The sequence below is a fragment of the Ceratotherium simum genome, chromosome 31 (assembly GCF_057802395.1).
Source record: "Ceratotherium simum simum isolate JZ-2026a chromosome 31, ASM5780239v1, whole genome shotgun sequence".
Taxonomy (NCBI): Eukaryota; Metazoa; Chordata; class Mammalia; order Perissodactyla; family Rhinocerotidae; genus Ceratotherium; species Ceratotherium simum.
Window position 1 is genome coordinate 13,590,235 of NC_141930.1, and position 18,307 is coordinate 13,608,541.

The window sequence follows — 18,307 nt, forward strand, 5'->3', positions numbered from 1 at the left end:
TGTAATCAAAGAGCAGAAAAGATTGTGGTTTTTAATGCTTTTTTAGTCTTTGCATGCCACAAATAGTCTTTTACAATAAGTGATTTTTTTCTTCTTTTAACTTTTTTATATTTGCCAAAATGAGAACATATGACATATAATAAAACACTTTTAAAATACTTTGTCTTAAAGCAAATTGATAGAAAACTGTGGGCCAAGAAAATTGACTTCAGGAATTTAAAACAGTGATGTTTTTCTTTTTTTCATGCCTTGGATTTCTCCACTACCTTTGACACTGTTGATTATCCTTTCTCTGACATCGTGCTGTAATTTCTTTTCTGACTCTGACCCTCTTTCATCTCCTTCACTGCTGTCTATTATTTCCCTGCCTTTTGATCATAGGCATTAATCAGATCTAGCCTTGGGCTCTCTTTCTTGGTTCCTTTACACTTACCCTTTCCAGGTGCTTATCCACTCACGTGGTTTCAATTATGGCCTCCCAAATCTGCATCTTCAGTACCGATGTACATTTCTAGTCCTTCACCTTCAGTAAACCTGCACTGATTAGTCCCGTCTGCCTGGTGAGTTCTTATACGGTGGGCTCTGTCAAGTTTATCTCAGGCTGACTGTAGAACACAGCCACTTAGATGTCCAATAATCATCTAAAACTTAGTAGGACCTCGATTGGACTGCTCTTTTCTTGGAAACACACAGTTTTCAGCACTGGAGTGGTTTTTAACTTAATTTTATAGCATTACAGTTATGAATCCACTACTCCATCAAAATCGATCCTATTAGTTTTGCTAAATGGCCCAATTCAAGGGTCATATTTCTCAGTCATCATTTTATTGACCTCTGAGTAGCATTTGACACAATCACTCCCTCCTTCCTCCTAGATGTACTTTTTCCCATTTGGCTTTCAGGAAGGATGCCATGCTTGCCTGGTTTTCCTTTCACTCCCTCCCACTGAGTTCTCACTGTCTTGTGGCTTTAAATTCCGTGTCTATATATTGATGATTCCCTAATTTTTTTTTTTTTTGAGGAAGATTGGCCCTGAGATAATGTCTGTTGCCAGTCTTCCTCTTTTTGCTGAGGAAGATTGGCCCTGAGCTAGCATCTGTGCCCATCTTCCTCTATTTTGTATGTAGGATGCCACCACAGCATGGCTTGATGAGCAGTGCGTAGGTCCACACCGGGGATCTGAACCTGTGAATCCCGGGCCGCTGAAGCGAAGTGCGAGGACTTAGCCACCACGCCAGTGGGCCAGCCCCATGATGATTCCCAAGTTTTATCTCCACCTTGGACCTCTTTCCTGGAGTCCAGACTCATAAATCTGACTGTTCCTTTGACATCTCCACTTGGATGTCCAAGAGGCTGAATAGTTTAATATTTCCAAACCAAAGCTGTCGATATCCACCCCCAACAAACTCATTCCTTTTGCAGTCTTCACCAGCTCAGTATATGGGTGCTCCATCTTCCATTTGCTCAGGTCAGAAACCCTGGGGTCATCTTGACTCTTCTCTCGTATTCCATAGGTAGTCCTTGAGTAAACCCATAAATTCATCCGGGGTCCAGCTGCTGCTCACCACTTCTACTGCTGCAGCCCTGGTTCAGGCCACTGTTACCTTTCCCCTGTATTATTGCTGCAGCCTCCTAATAGATCTGCTTGCTTCTTTCATCATTCCCCTACAGTCTGTTCCCAATGTACGTCAGATGATCCTTCCAAAATGTCAGTCAGATGATGTCACTTCCCTGCTCAAAACTTTCTTCTGGCTGGCCATTTCCCTCAGGGTAAAAGTCAGATCCTTTCAGTGATATCTAAGGAAGGTCCTATGAAATCTGGCCATCTCTTCTCATCGCCTAGCTTTCCTTCCCTCACTCCCTCAATTCTAACCAAGTGGGTATCTTCCGAATTACTTGAACACGCTCGGTACACTGCTGCCTCAGGGCCTTTGCACTTAGTGTTTTCTCTGCCTCACATGCACTGTTCCAGATATCTGCGTGGTTTCCTCCCTCACTTTTTTCAGGTCTTTGCACAGCTGTCGTCTTCTCAGTGAGAGCCTCCCTGGCCACCCTGTCTAAAACCCACCTTCTGGCACTTCTGAACCTTTCCTCCTTTTTCTGTTTAACATGTATCTGTAACATAATAAATATTCTACATATTTATCTTATTTTTTGTCTGTCTTCCCCAATATAATAGGTTTTTTTCATTGTCATATTCCCCTACCGTATAGAAGGTGCTCCATAAATAATTGTTGAATCAATGGATTTTAGTGCATATCCTCTTAATTTTTTTCTTAATTTCTTCCAGGTTTATTCTTTTTCCTTGCAGCCCCTTTTGTCCCCTCATGTCTGCATCATCGCAGCTTTTCTAGTCACACCTCCGTGCCTCAGTCTCGTTAAACACAAGCCTGGTAAAAATTTTCACCTTAAATACATTTTATTATGATACTTTCTGCTCAAGAATTGGCTTAAACTCCCTATTCTTTCTTACATTGAATCTGATCTCCTCATTGCTTCAGAGTGGTAGCCCCGTCTCTCTGCCCCTCCTGTTTCTGCTCACAGCTGTCTCCTGCTAAAAGCACGGTAATCTGCGTGTCGTCACCTAGATGGGCTTGCTGTCTCCAACCTCTATGGTGGCTCCCCGTACCAGACCATTTGGCTCACTTCTGTCAAAATCTGACTGAAAACTTCTCACCAGAAAGTCTTCTATGATATAATTAATTTTTACTCTATTAATTTATGTTTAATGTTGTTTTCTATAATATGTTTCTCGTGGAGATAAGCATATACTCTATTATCTGTGGATATGTTGACTCACGTTTTATCTTTTATAAATAAATTCGTGAGGTTAAAACTTTATTGGGGTTGCTAAGAGGGTATAGTACGTTATGTGGTTGGCATCATTTTAAAGAAAACAAATCTTAATGATTATACAGTGATTTTATTGAAATAACATTAATATTTTCATTTTCTTGTTTTAGGTATCATTGCCCAATGCCCAAGATCTTTTATGTTCAGCTGACTGTAGGAAATAATGAATTTTTTGGAGAAGGAAAGACTCGGCAAGCTGCTAGACACAATGCTGCAATGAAAGCCCTTCAGGCACTGCAGAATGAACCTATTCCAGAAAAATCTCCTCAGGTGTGGGACTGCTGTGTGTGACGGTCTCTTATAGTTCCCCAGTGAGATTAAGTGAGAAGACAGTTAAATGCATTTTTACAAATAAAAGAAATAAGCTCTTCTGATCGGAAAGAATACTAGAGTGGTGATCTGCTATGATTTGCTTCTCACATTACCTGTCTACTATGCTAGACCCGTGTGCTCCTGCCGGGGTGACCTTACCTTGGAGAACCTTAGTTCACCTATGGAGTTCACTTCCCAGGCAGCGTGGAATTTGGGGGATGTGAGCAAGGATGAGAAATAACGTTCATTTACCTTGCATGTGATGCGACATTTATTGAGCATGGATTACATTGTATTAATCTAGAATCAGGGAATTTAAAGTGGAGGAGATCTTTATGAAGTTTTCAGTCCTACTTTATTTTACAAGATATTGATGCTAATCTTGGGTAATTTCACCCATTCTCATGGCGTCATCTACTTTCGTGATGGACTTCAAAATGGTACCTCTAGCTCAGGCACGTCTTATAAGTCACCTGCCTATTGAGTTCTCCATGTAATTATTTCAGACTGTACAGTGCAACCTCTACGGTTCCCCTTCCCTCAAACCTGTTGTTCATCCCCCTTTGAGATTTATCTTAGTTAATGGCAGACTTAGTCATTTTTCCCCCTGTAAATTTCCATTATGAAATTCTTATCTGCTTGCTTATCTGTTTTCCCACTAAGTCATAAGCTTCTTGACAGCAGGAATACTGTCTCTTGATCTCTTTATCTCTAATACTTACACTGTGTTCAGCGTGTATGAGGCCCTCCAAGTATGTGTTAAATAAATGAATAAATGAATTAGTACCAGAGCCAGACACAGAGCTCCAAAATCCTGGTTTGCATCCTGTACACTTTCTACAACTTAGTCTTCATAGAAGGTTAAAGATCATATTAGAACACCAGTGGAGGTATTGTGTGTGTAGGGGAAGTGGGAGGATGGAGATCTCTAAAGAGAACTGGCTCTGGGGATGTAGGATAAACTCAGATTAGTGTATAGTTGAGTAAAACATTTCCACACTCAGCATTCATCCTTATACTTTAAGGGAAAAAACTAAAAGCCAAATCACAAAAAGCCTCATAGCAAGGCCCTGGACTACTGTGGTTACATAGGAATGTGCAAGACACGGTCTCTGGTTTCCTGTTTTTCATTGTGTTTTAGATAGGCCCTCTTGATTGTAGAGTATATGTAAAATTTGTTAACAAATGAAGATTCAGTGTCATCTTATTTTTTGTGATTTAGAATGGCGAATCAGGAAAAGAAATGGATGATGACAAAGATGCAAATAAATCTGAGATCAGCTTAGTGTTTGAAATTGCTCTGAAGCGAAATATGCCCGTCAGTTTTGAGGTATGTGCTTAGTAGAGATCTTTAGTTTTTCCCCCTGCTCCTCATTATTTTAAATAAACAAACAAATAAATACAGTTAATCAGCATACTAGTATCTCCTGAAAGAGTTAATGTGCTTCCTTATGTTCAGAATCTCTATCATGAAATGATATAGGCCCTGGGGAAAATAGAACTCATTATGATTTCATGGATTCCTGCTGATCTGTTTGGCTTTACCGTATTAAGCCTTTTATATATATATATGATATTTTAATTTTCATCATACAGTTTATTTTCTGAGTGTAAGATAATTTGTAGTACCCTATAAGGTTTGGTGTTTCTAATAGGATCAAATAGAAAATATTCAAGTTAATATTTAATGACACATATATTAATATTCAATTTTTTCTAAATTTGTGGGGGCCAAAACATGTTTAAATTCAAGCTTTACTAGTAAGTCACTAAGAAGTGATTAAGCAGCTCACAAATTATTTATAAAATTATGTGAAATTTAAAAGAGAAAAAAAATTTTAATTATTATAATACCTCCTTGATTAAGAGGTCACTAATTTTGCAACTCAAATATCTAGAAAATAGGCAAAACCCAGGAAATGAGCTGAAACAGTCGTGGAGTGTCCTCCTTCAAATGGTGTGACGTTCACCTAGTAGAAAGCTCCCACATTTTACTCACTGTCAGGATCGACTGACCTCGACTGAGAACCTGTGTGCTTTCTTCTTAGACACAGTTCTAACAAGTTGGGTTATCTGATTTCTCAGCCCATAGCAGATTAAAAGCAGCAAAATGAGGAAGGCAGGGAGAGAATGTACTTGAGGGCCTATTGGTTCCAGCAAGAAATGGTAGGGAAAATATGGAAAACTTATCAAAACTACTTGTATACTCTCAAAAATGACTGGAACATGGGGCCTTTTAAAGGCTACAATGAATAGGAACAGTTTTATAAGTCTTAGAAGTTCCTGTAGGCATCAATATGTTATAGAATAGAATATTTGCTGTTCATGATGATGATTTAATGTAAGCAGTAAAAGGTTAAATATTTAGTATTCTCTAAGTCAGTAAAGTATATATACTTTTTAAAAATTTTTAATTGACGGGATGTCCATCAAAGTGTTTAAAATAAACAGTTTTGATGTTGCAACTAGTAAACTTAAATTACCTGGCAAATATGCTTATCATAAATTCCTTATACCCAATAATGTTGGATTATTGAGATATTGTGTTGTTTTTCTTTTCTTTTCCTAATTTGTATCCAGTATTAGAAGATAAAATTTTCATATAATGTTAAATGGTAAACTATTGAACTAAATAGGGTATCTTTTATAGGTCAGAGTTTTGAAGGAGACTGAAGTTTTGAGCACTCAGGCTTTGGAAGACATCTTTCCTCCAAAAGCTGGCATAGTTTAAAAGAGCACATTAATACAGGGTTTAGGAGCTTTCATAGCTGACGGATTCATAATCCATTACTCTAGAAGGCAGGTATTTTTATGGCCTATCTACTTACCTTTTTAAGATCATGTCACAGAGAATAAACATTCCTTTCTATAAAACAACCTTTGAGGTCTCTATCAAAAATAGGCTATTTTTCACCCATCGGCTGTTTTGGAGAGGCTTCCACATGCGGGATGCTTTATGGCCTGTATCACTCCAATAAGACGTAGTCCTTGTACTCCAGCAACTTACTCCTACTGAGCAGAAAATTAGATGTGTGCACAGTTATATACAAATTATCATTCTGGATGGCCTGTGTACCTACTCTAATATGATATATGTTCTTAATTTTTGTTCCATAAGAAACAGGGTAACCTTAATTAGAATTGCCTGTTTTGAGATGGTAAAGCACAATTTTGACTGTGAATTGAATGTATTTATTTAGATTTCCGTTCTTTCAACTTTAGTTCATTAAGCATCATAAGTATCGTAAATGTATAGTCCCTATATAATACCTTCATAATAGTTTTATTAAAGAAATCTGTAATTTTGGAATAATTCTTAATAGTTTTGATTATGATATGAACATTAAGAAAGATACATGCTATAAGTATGCATCTTAAGTGCCTATATTAAATATTTTACTCATGTTTAATAGGTTATTAAAGAAAGTGGACCACCACATATGAAAAGCTTTGTTACTCGGGTGTCAGTGGGAGAGTTCTCTGCAGAAGGAGAGGGAAACAGCAAAAAACTCTCCAAGAAACGTGCTGCAACCACCGTCTTACAGGAGCTTAAGAAACTCCCGCCTCTTCCTGTGGTTGAAAAACCAAAACTGTTTTTTAAAAAACGCCCTAAAACAATAGTAAAGGTAAGTGTATGCTTGTGAACATTACTCAGTTTTACGATATAAATATAAAAGTTTTTCCATAGGTCAGTACCTAAACCTGTGGATTATATACAGTCCCAGAATCAGGATTGGGCATGTGACTATAAATTAATAACAATTCTGTTTTGCTTTTTAGACATTTGTATACCTGCATTTTTCATCACATACCTTACATATTTATAGTTTTTTATGGTTTAAAAAATACTTTCCCATTCGTCATCACCTTTAGCATAATTCTCATCATGCCTGTATAAGGTGGATGAATTATTCCTCATTTTACAAAAAGATTTTTCAAAACATCTTCAAAGAATTTGCTCCCTTTTATTCACCTATCATATGGAGCAACCCGAACTACTCTGATCTCTAATCCAGTGTTCTGTCTGCACACCACCCTGCTATATGGGCACTTCTTAGGATATCATGAAGTGGTAACAGGATACAGAGTAATAATCATGAATGACGCTAACAGCGACGACAGCAGCAGCACCAGCGAGTGTGTAGAAAGCACTCTGTGCCGGAATCTGTCCCCGCACTTTGCGTACTTTGTCCCATTTAATCCTCACAGCAGCCCTGTGAGGGTAACAGTACTGTTTTGTTTCCATTCTTTCAGGCGTGTATACCTCGCCAAAGAAGAATACAGAGCACACAGCTTTTCAACATGTTGTGACTCTTTCTCACTGGGTCAGATTTTATGTACATTAACAAAGAAAAGGCAAAAGTCAGAGGACTGAGACGCATCAGCACTTAGTACAGGACAGTGCCCACGAGTGCTCGATATGTGTGATGGGAGTGGGGCGAGAGTTCTGTCTCCAGAGAAGGCCTTCAGTTGCCAGCATAGTGGTTGCCAGTTCTGCCTCACATATTTAGCAGACTTCTTTTCATTAGGCTCTACAAATCAGGGATTACAGAGATGCAGTCCATTTTATTGATGAATTTCTTTTGTTTAGATTGTGCAGTGGCACAATTGAGGTGTTTCTATAGGTTGTATACCTTGTACCTTTGCTTTATTGAAAAATACATGCACACATATTTATATAGATAGATAACTATATAAATAACTACGTAAATAACTTGTTCTTTCTAATGAATAGTGTCATTACTTCACTGAGAAGATGTAGGTAATGCATTCCTTGAAATAGTGTTCTACAGTGTATGTAAGGTAGACTGAAAATAAATGCCAAATAGATCAACTCCTCGTGAGCCACAGTGGTCCGAGGAGGGCTGGCTCTCGTTCATATGCTCCAACCACACAGTGAGGGAATGGGATGTGGTGTCAGGAACGTGACCTTTGGAGTCAATTTTGAGTGTGAATCCCTGTGACCTGAGCGAGTTACCTAACTTTTTAATCTTACGTTTCTTCATTTATAGAGTAGGAATAATAATTGAACTTGCTTTGCAGTATTATTATAAGTATTAACTGAAATAATACACAAAATGCATTAGTAATTATTATTAAATATTAACAATACAAATAATCAGTACTCAATAAATTTTAACTGTTGTTATTTTGTACCTAATTCTGTCCACATTTTATATGTACATGAATGTACATCCATGGTCTGTTTGCTTAAATCTTTTTATATAGAAAATCTATAGCTTCTCCTGATGAAAGAACTGAAAGTGCTCCACATCAGAATGGTAGCACAAAACTGGTCACAATAACCTCCATCTAATCTGTTAAACTAAATCTAATCTTAATAAATTAAGAGTCATAAGCCATTAGGCTAGAAAAGATGTATATATTTTTATAGTAGGATATAAATAGGACTCTGGTTGCTTTTAACTATAGCCATTAAAAGCAAGATTATTGTTTAAATGTTATTCCCCAGAGCAGGGAGAAACATATTGAATTCTCAGAATTATTTGCTACTACTTCTAGTTTATAAGTATCTTATTCTAGAACTTTCTTCCTATCTACCATTCAGATCTCAGCTTAAACTTCTTCAGGGAAGTCTTCTCTGATCCTCTCCCACTCCCAGATTAGGTTAGCCCCCTGCATTTTTCCTCACATACATCACACTTGGAATTACTTATACCATGTCTGTCTTATGTTAAAATAAAGCCTATTGAGATCCTCTGAAATGTAAGGTTATTTTGAGAAAGCAGCATGCATACAATGAGTTGGAATCTAGATAATTTTAAGCACGATCATACCTTGTAGTGGGCCAGTGAATGGATCAGCTTGGCATAGAGTGATAATCTAAGACTTGATAGCCAAAGAATAACTTAATTATCAAGTGTGCTAGCAGTTAATTTCAATCAAGGGAAGAAACCAGCCATTCTTAATGTTCTCAGAACTCTGTTATTACCTAATTGGATTCATGCATCTGGTTCTTTGTCCTTGGAATTCATATCAACAACAGTGTCTTTGGAACTGACAGACATTCTTATAAAAGAGGCAAATTAAACAGAAATAAAGACAGCACACCATTGGAAGTATATATTTATTTGGAGCTTCCCTTTACCTTTTCATTGGTATCTCAATCTTAGACTTAAAAGTTATTGTCTGTATTTGTCTTTTCTCATCAGTCCTTCTTTACTTTCTTTATAATTTACTTAGTTTTCATTTTTGGGTATGTAAGTAGAAGTGAAACCACTATTTTGTCAAAAGCTAAAATTTTCTCTTCTCTCTCCTCTCCTTCCACCTAACTTTTCCAATATTGAAGTTCTCAATCTTTTTCCTCTCTTACTCTTGCCCTAGGCTGCTCTTCATACTTCTGGGGCTTCAATTCAGTCTTTATGTGGATGATTCCCAAATACTCTTCTGTGCTCTACGCTGCCTATAGGACATCTTCACTTAATGTTTCATAGGCACTTCAAACTCTGTCCAAAACTCATCAAGTTCCCTCAAAACCTCTTTCTCCTCCAGCATACCTTACCACAGTGGCTGGCACCACCATCCACCTGCTGAAACAGAAACCTGGGAGTCATTTTTAGCTTCTCTCTTACTCCTTATATCCTATCAATCATTAAGTCCTACTAATCCCATCACTTAAATATTTCTTAAGTTGGCGCCTTTCTTTCCATCTCTCTGCCACCCTTTTGGTCCAGCTCACAATTGTCTCTTGCCTGAACTTGCTACAGTAGGTTTTTAATTGGCCTTCTACAAGTACTCTTGACATCAAATGATCTTTTTAAAAGTGTTATCTTTTAAAGACACCAATCAGATCGTGTTATGTCTCTGCTTAAAATCTTTTAGTAATTTCCCATTGTTCTTTGGATAAAGTCCAAAATCCTAAACATAATTTAAAAGACCCTGCAGGGTCTGAGCTGGAGGCTGTTCCTGCAACACCAAACTAGGTATGGTTGAGACTCAGCAGTTCTCAGGAAGAGCTAAGACTATATACAGTGGCTCTTACATAAGTAAGTTTAGTGTAACATATATAATCTGTAACATCATGATTATCCATGTCTCTAATATCTGTTTTAGAATAAATTTTCACAGGTGGAAATAAAGTTCCGATCATATGATACATGCAGACCTTCATTTCTAGGAATAATACGTGAAGAAAATTAGTTCACATGCAGAAAGAATATTTGATTTGCCAAGGTTTTTTGTTTTCAAACCTTTTAGAAGGCGCTAAAAAAAAGCTATACGTAAAGATAAATCAAGCTTTATCGTAAACATTACCCCATATAAAGTTAAAAATAAAGAGTGGCTTCTGAAAGGTTTATATAGAACTTGTATGTAAGTTAAAAAGCATACGAAGTAAAAAGTAACTAAGACCCACAACCCAACTTGAATATAGAACATTTCTCAATAAGGTTGAAGCAGTCTGTATGCCCGTCTTCTGTAGCATCCTGATACCACCTCCTGTAGGTAGCCACCATCATTAGTTTTGTGTTTAACATTTCCTTACCTTACAGTTTTACTACATGTTTTTCTGAAAAGTGGTGTTTGGTTAATTTTTAAAACAGCTTTATTGAGGTATAATTGACATACAGTGAACTGTACATATTTAAAGTGTACTATTTGATATGTTTTGATATATGGATACACTGTGAAACCATGACCACAATCAAGATAATGAACCTATCCATTGCTTCCAAAAGTTTCCTCATGCCCTTTTGTAGTCCCCCCACCCTCACTTCCCAAGCAACCACCCTTTTTTTTGGCTGGCTTCTTTGACTCAGCATAATCATTTTGAGATTCATCCATGTTGTTGCACGTATCAATTGTTGGTTCTATTTTATTGCTAAGTACTATTCCATTGTGTGGATATACCACCATTTGTTTATCTCCCTTTGGTGGGTATTTGGGATCTTTCTAGTTTTGGGCTGTTACAAATAAAGCTGCTATGAACATTTATATATAAGTCTTATGGGCATATACTTTCATTTCTCTTGGGTGAATAGGAGTGGAATGGCTTGGTCATTTAGTAGGTATATATCCAACATTTTGAGAACCTCCCAATTGTTTTTCAAAGTAATTGTGCCGTTTTACATTCTCATCAGTCGTGTGTGAGAATTCTAGTTGCTGCACATCCTTCCTAACATGTAGTGTAGTTGTAAATTTTTGTTGTTCAAATACATATGGATTGATATCTCATTGTGATTTTAATTCACATTTATCCAGTGGCTAATGATATTGAGCGATTTTATCTGTTTAGTAGCATGTGAAGCTTGATGAAGTGTTGTTCAAATCTTTTGCCCACCTAAAAAATTTTAAGTAATAATTCAAATAATAATGTTATAATAAATTTTAAATAATAACAAATTTATTATTGGATTTTGAGAGATCTTTATACATTCTGTATACAAGTTCTTTATCAGATATGTGGTTTATAAATATTTTCTCCAAGCCTGTGACTTGTCCTTTTAAAAGAACAGAAGTTATTAATTTTGAAGAAGTCCCAATTTATTATTATTAGTAGTAGTAGTAGTAGTATTTTTATGGAATATGATTTTGGTGTTGTATCTAAGAAATTGTCACCTAACCAAGTCCCAAAAATTTCCCTTACATTTTCTTCTGGAAGTTTTATAGTTTTAGATATTACAGTTAAGTCTATGAGCCATTTTGAGTTAGTTTTTACAAATGGTATGGACTGAGGGTTTTTTTGCATGTGAACATCCAGTTGTTCCAGTACCATTGGTTGAAAAGACTACCCTTTCTCCACTGAATTGCTTTTGCACCTTTGTCGAAAATTGTTTGACCATATATGTATATATGTGTGCATCTATTTCTAGACACTGTTCTGTTTCATTGATCTCTTTGTCTATCTTTTTGCCAGTGCTACACATGGTGTCTTGATTACCATAGCTTTATAATAAATCTTGAAATCAGATAGTCTGAGTCCTCCAACTTTGTTTTTTTTCCAAAGTTGTTTTAGTTATTTGTCCTTTGCATTTCCATATGAATTTTAGTATAGGCTTATGAATTATTACACATAAAAAAAGCTTTGATTGAGATTGCAATGAACTGATAGATCAGTTTGAGGAGAATTGACATTTTAAGAATATTGAGTCTTCTGATCCATGAACATGTTTGCCCATTTATTGAGATCTTATTTAATTTCAGCAGACTTTGTAGTTTTACTGGGTTTGCATAAATTATATCATACTATATGTATGCTTCTGTGCCTGCTTTTCTCACTTAACTTTTTTTTCCTGAAATTCATTCATCTGGATGCATGTAGAAATACTTAATTCATCTTTACTGCTATATGCCATTCCAGTGTATGAACATGCCATAATTTATGTTCTTCTATTGATGAATGTTTAGGTTGTTTCCATTTTTTTGCTATTTCAAATAGTGCAGCTATGGAGATTATGAGCTGGCACATATTGGTAATAGTTTTCTAGGGGATATCCATGGCTATGATAGGCTACTGGGAGTGGATGTACCGTCTTTGGCTTTACTAGACATTGCCAAGTTGTTTTCTAATTTATATTACTGACAGCACCATATATGTTTTTATTACTCCCCGTCCTCACCAACTGGGGCTATCAGACTTCTTAATTTTTGCTGAATTGATGGGTGTGAAATAGTCTCACTGTGGTTTTAATATGCATTTTCTGAGTCTTAATGAGATTGATTATCTTTTTGTGTTTTTTCCTTTTATTAAATATCTGTTCATATCTTTTGCCCATTTTTCTTTTTCTTTCTTTCTTTCTTTTTTTTTTTTTGGTGAGGAAGATTGGCCCTGAGCTATGATCTGTTGCCAGTCTTCCTCTTTTTGCTTGAGGAGGATTCGCCCTGAGCTAACATCTGTGCCAATCTTCCTCTATTTTGCATGTGGGCCACTGCCACAGCATGGCTGCTGACGAGTGGTGTAGGTCCACGCCCAGGAACCGAACCTGGGCTGCTGAAGCGGAGTGTGCCGAACTTAACCACTAGGCCATGGGGCCGGCCCCCATTTTTCATTTAGATTGTCTTTTTCTTAATACTTTTTAGGAGATTTTAAAAATACATTTTGGATGCCACATATATCTTTTTTTAGTTATATTTATTGCAAATATCTCTTCCCAGTTCATGGCTTGTCTTCTTATGTTCTTTTTGGTGTTTTTTGATAAATAGAAGTTGTAAAGCAACTCTACCTTATTGAAGAGTTTAAAAGCAGAGTTGATTCCACCTATTGATAATACCTCTGAGCCCTAAATCCTATAGAAGCCTTAGTTTCAGATCCATTTTATGATTTTCTGTTGTAAATCTTCATTAGTGACTTTCATTATCTTCTTTAGTCACAGTTTTGGGTGCAGTTTCTTTAAGGATCCAATAACAAGTTTTCCAAGCATGTTTTGAAATTTTTTCTTAAATTATTTTTTAGGCTGGACCAGAATATGGTCAAGGAATGAACCCCATTAGCCGCCTGGCTCAAATTCAACAGGCCAAAAAGGAGAAGGAGCCAGATTACGTTTTGCTTTCAGAGAGAGGAATGCCTCGACGTCGGGAATTTGTGATGCAGGTATCTCTAACTTGTGGATTAGAAGAATTTTTTTTTGAAACTGAAAAAATTTAGAAATCCTCAGGTTGGAGTAGAGATATGGGGGAAAGACAAACTAGGAATTAATAGCAGAAAGTAAAACTGTTTATACTTAAAATGCTCATTTCCTGGGGCCGGCCTGGTGGTACAAGTGGTTAATTTTAAGTGTGCGCGCTCCTCTGCGGTGGCCCGGGGTTCGGCAGTTCAGATCCCGGGCATGCACTGTCGTGCTGTTTGACAAGCCATGCTGTGGCGGCATCCCATATAAAGTGGAGTAAGATGGGCATGGATGTTAGCCCAGGGCCAGTCTTCCTCAGCAAAAAAAAAAAAAAAAAAAAGAAAAAGAGGAGGATTGGCAGATGTTAGTACAGGTCTGATCTCCTCACCAAAAAAACAATAAATAAATAAAATGCTCATTCCCTACAGGCCCACCTACCAACTTGGTTGAAACATTCAAGTGTCAAGGACGTGTTAGAACAAATAGTATTAGTTTTTGAAGGGACTGTGTGTTCACACAGGTTATTTGCCGCAGAGTTTATCATTTAGAATGCTTGTTTCTAATTTATCATGTTAGAATTTGCAACCGGAGTCTATTAACTACTGGGAATAGGAGACAGCTGGAATTAGAAACAAAATTTAGAAGGATGGACGTCGTAGATGGAACGGGGCCAAGAGCATGAGCTTTTGGTTATCAGGAAAATTAGGAAAACAAAGCTAGCCTGCTACCTAACTGGTGAGGACTCAGAATTGCTGAGAGATTTAGCTGTTGCGTTGTGCAGCCAAGAAAACCGAAGAATGGTTGCTAGCGTGTTGGCTGATAAGTGGGGACTGGGAATGAAGCAGAACCCTCAAGTGCCCTCCTTCTTTCTAAATCTGACCTATCCGTCTTCACGAAAATTTCAAACATATTCAAAGCTGGATATATTTAATAGTTTACTATAGAGAATAGTATCATGGAATGGTATAATGGGGAATATGCCCAGCATCTGAACACAAACAATTAAGATTTTTGCCACACCTGTCTCACCTATCAATTTTTCTCTTCTACCTCCCTCCTTTCCTTCCTTCCACCTTCTTTTCCTAAAATATTTCAAAGCTAATTTCTAACCACAGGTCATTTCAGCCTACATACTTAGTGCGTGTCTCTAAAAAGTATGGGAGTTTTTCTTATATTTTCTTACTTTAGTCATGATTCATGAGAATCATGTAATACCCAGTCTATATTTAAATTCTCCTTATTGTTCCAAAACTCTTTTTGTTGTAATTGGGTTATCAAAGCAACTTTTTCCAATCAAACTTATGGATCTCACCTTTAATATAATCCAGTTAAAATCAACAGATATTTATTAAATGCTGACCAAGTGGCAGACGTTTTGGCACTCAAACATAGTATCTCAGGTTGATTAACTTCTCATGCATATCTGAATGTTACCTTCCTTCCTAGTTTATAATCTCCATGTTTCTTTATCTCATCTCACAGTACCCAATACAGTGGTATGGGTATAGTAGGACCTTAGTAAATCTTTGATGTATGTTTGCTGCTTTCCTGCCTGATTGAGAGCTAGTATGTCTGGCTTGTGTTGGAAATGTGAACTTACGATGTACTCAGAGATACACCACGATTATGAACCTAGATATCCAAAGAGCAGGGAATTCTTCTGTGGTTAGTAAACACATTATTGTCTAGATGTCCTTAGGACCCAGAACAGTGTTGTTCTGGTATTTTCACTTTGTAAAATATGCGCACCGTTTTTCTTTTTACATTCTTAGCTTTGAAGAATTCTAGCAAGCATTCTTTGAACTCCAAAGCTTGAATGGAAAAAAATCACCTAAATTTTAGGTGCGTTCAGAATAAAAACTGGCTTTAACTTTATTAAACAATTCCTTTTCTATGGAGTATATTGAGTACCCCTTTTGAAAGAGGAATTTAGAATATCTTAGGCCAGCTTCCATTTTATGGGTATTCATAAACATTCTTGTCAAACAGAAACATTTGGCTGTGCTTTTAAATGTTTTCACACTGAATTCATATTGTTTTTTCTCCCTTCTGGAAGCCCCGGTGGATTCATTACAGTATTGGAGCAACTTTGTCAAAGTAAAGACGTTTGTATAAACTGCTTAAGCAGTGTTATCATTTGTTGTAATTGAATGTGGAAGTAAAATATATAGAGATAATATGCTCATATTTATCTATCACCAAAAAAAAAAAAGAGTAAGTGCGTATGTTAATAAATTGGTGCAGTTACTTATATTGGTTACGAGATACAAGAAAATCTCTGATGGCAGTATTTGGATGTTTAGTTCCAGAGCAAATTTCTTAAGGCTTTTTATTTTTTTGGAGAGGAGTATTTTAATTTTTCAAAGAGAAAATAATGATAACTAAACTAAATTGTATATCAGTGCATTCTATTACTACATATCATAGGATGTTAATTTTTCTACCTGTGGTTAAGATCCTCACGTTTTTAAAAAATATATCAAGCAAATTTCATCAATTTTATTTGTGACTCAGTGAAAGATAATGAGTTAAGTTTTTGGTAAATGCTACTTTAGAACTTTTTTGTTAGTTGTTTGAGGACTTGATTCATTTAAATGATTTGTTTAAAGACAGAAATCTGGCAGTCTTAAATTTATTGCGTAGCAAAATAATTGAGCTTCTCTGCAGACAAGTTAACATTTTAATGTAAAAATCTTATTTATAATAGTTATAAAATTTGTGAGCTTTCTAGGAAGATGACTTAGGAAGTTTGTTACATACTTACTTGACTTTTATAATGAAGAGAGTTTTTTTTTTTTTTGAGTGACCATTGTGTTAGGGACTCAGACTCCTTCAGCACAGTGGTCTTGTTAGGTACTAACAGATAAGTCTGGGATAACTACTCACAAACTGTTGAACCATGCAACTATAAAAACTTCTGTGAGGCAAAGGGTGGGTGAATGGGAAAAATGAATCTGGAAGCATCCGTTCTAAAAGTAAGTCTTGAAGGTATCAGAACAGGTCAGATGGAAACCTGGCAGACACAGGTCGAAGGTGAATGCCAAGAGGGAACAGCATTACCCTAGAGCAGGAGCCTGGAGCCAAAGGACATCAGGCCTGGGTGGATAAATGAGATTTAGGGATGTAACAACAGAAGAATTGAATAAGAGTGAGTGAGGTGTATATAGCATGTAAAAACAGATGAAACATTTTTTGCTGCTCAGTGATCTTTTGCTTTCATTTACTTTGGCAAGTCTTTTGACCCTCGGAGCTGTAGAGGAAGCTTCTGACGTAGCTGGCCTCATCTTTTAGCTAGTAAGCATTCCAGCAACAACACAAGGGCTGGTGAAGCTGGGGAACAAACCAAGCACTGGAAAAAATAACAGGTAGCAGAGGTCGGCTCTAGCCGGGGACTCAGGCACATTACACACAGGGCCCCTTGTGTTCAGGTCAGGTGCAGGCAACACAGGTAGGGGAGGTGGTCTGTGTTTACCCAGCTCCCAGGATCTGCCATGAACAGTGCTCCTGCGTGAGGTCCATAGACTACTGCTGATTTGTCATAATGTGGTGGTTTCTGGTTTCAGAAGAAAAAGCAATGAAATGTTACAAAAACATTGCACAGGTGTGAACTATAAGATTTGTGATAATTGTTACAGAAATTCTATAATAATACATTTTCAATATTTCATATACTACAGGAACTATGTCATTTAGCTCATCTTGGCTAAGATTCTGTTAAAAGTGGAATTTCTTTGTCTTGTAATTTGCGTGTTGTTTATATTTGTTGTTGTTTGTTTTTTTACCACTGTGTTGTATATCCCTAGTTCCTTAAAGGTAGTTGGTTCAAAAAAGCTTAAAAGTAGTGATGGAAATAGTAACACAAATAAAACTCTAAATAATGGCATAAGAATAAATGGCAAACAGTATACAGGTGTGAATACCAGATGGGAACCTGTATGTTCTGAGACAAGTGAAATAGCCAATGTTATGATTTCACACAATAGCCAAAAAGAAAAATATGGATAGAAGTATTAAAAAATTGATTTATAGGCAGCCGGCCTGGTGGCATAGTGGTTAAGTTCACGTGCTGTGCTTCGGTGGCCCGAGGTTTGCAGGTTCAGATCCCCAGCGCAGACCTACGCACCGCTTATCAAGCTGTGCTGTGGCAGGCGTCCCACATATAAAGTAGAGGAAGATGGGCACGAATGTTAGCCCAGGGCCAAGCTTCCTCAGCAAAAAGAGGAGGATTGGCAACAGATGTTAGCTCAGGGCTAATCTTCCTCACACACACACAAAAAGATTGATTTATAGGAATCCACTATATATTCTGGAATGTGAGCCTTTTGCAGTTATGTGGCATTTCAAATATCTTTTGTTGTGTCTTTCCTTTTTTAATGTTGCTTTTGGAGGAACAGGAGTAATAAATTTTAATGCAGTCAGATTTACCTGTGTTTTCCCTTATGTTAACTTTATAATAAGTCTAAACATCCAGAAGAAGAATGTCCCCACCTTGTTCTTCCTCAGAAGGATCTTGATTGTTCTTAGCACTTAATGCATTTCCATGTAAATTTTGGGATCAGCTTTTGAAGTATTGTAAA

General features: G+C 36.8%; 1 protein-coding gene across 15 annotated transcripts in view; it reads left to right on the plus strand.

The window, feature by feature from the left end:
* Positions 1-18,307, plus strand: part of STAU2 (staufen double-stranded RNA binding protein 2) — a 392,065-nt gene that overhangs the window by 189,064 nt on the left and 184,694 nt on the right. For 14 of the 15 annotated variants that reach the window (XM_087420424.1, XM_004436284.3, XM_087420425.1 and 11 more), the window contains 4 exons: positions 2,964-3,123; positions 4,388-4,495; positions 6,579-6,791; positions 13,577-13,714. In XM_087420424.1, the coding sequence (XP_087276550.1) occupies positions 2,964-3,123; positions 4,388-4,495; positions 6,579-6,791; positions 13,577-13,714 (619 nt within the window). Of the gene's footprint in view, positions 1-2,338; positions 2,394-2,963; positions 3,124-4,387; positions 4,496-6,578; positions 6,792-13,576; positions 13,715-18,307 lie in introns of those variants that run through there. The other variant, XM_087420429.1, reaches the window with a different exon arrangement.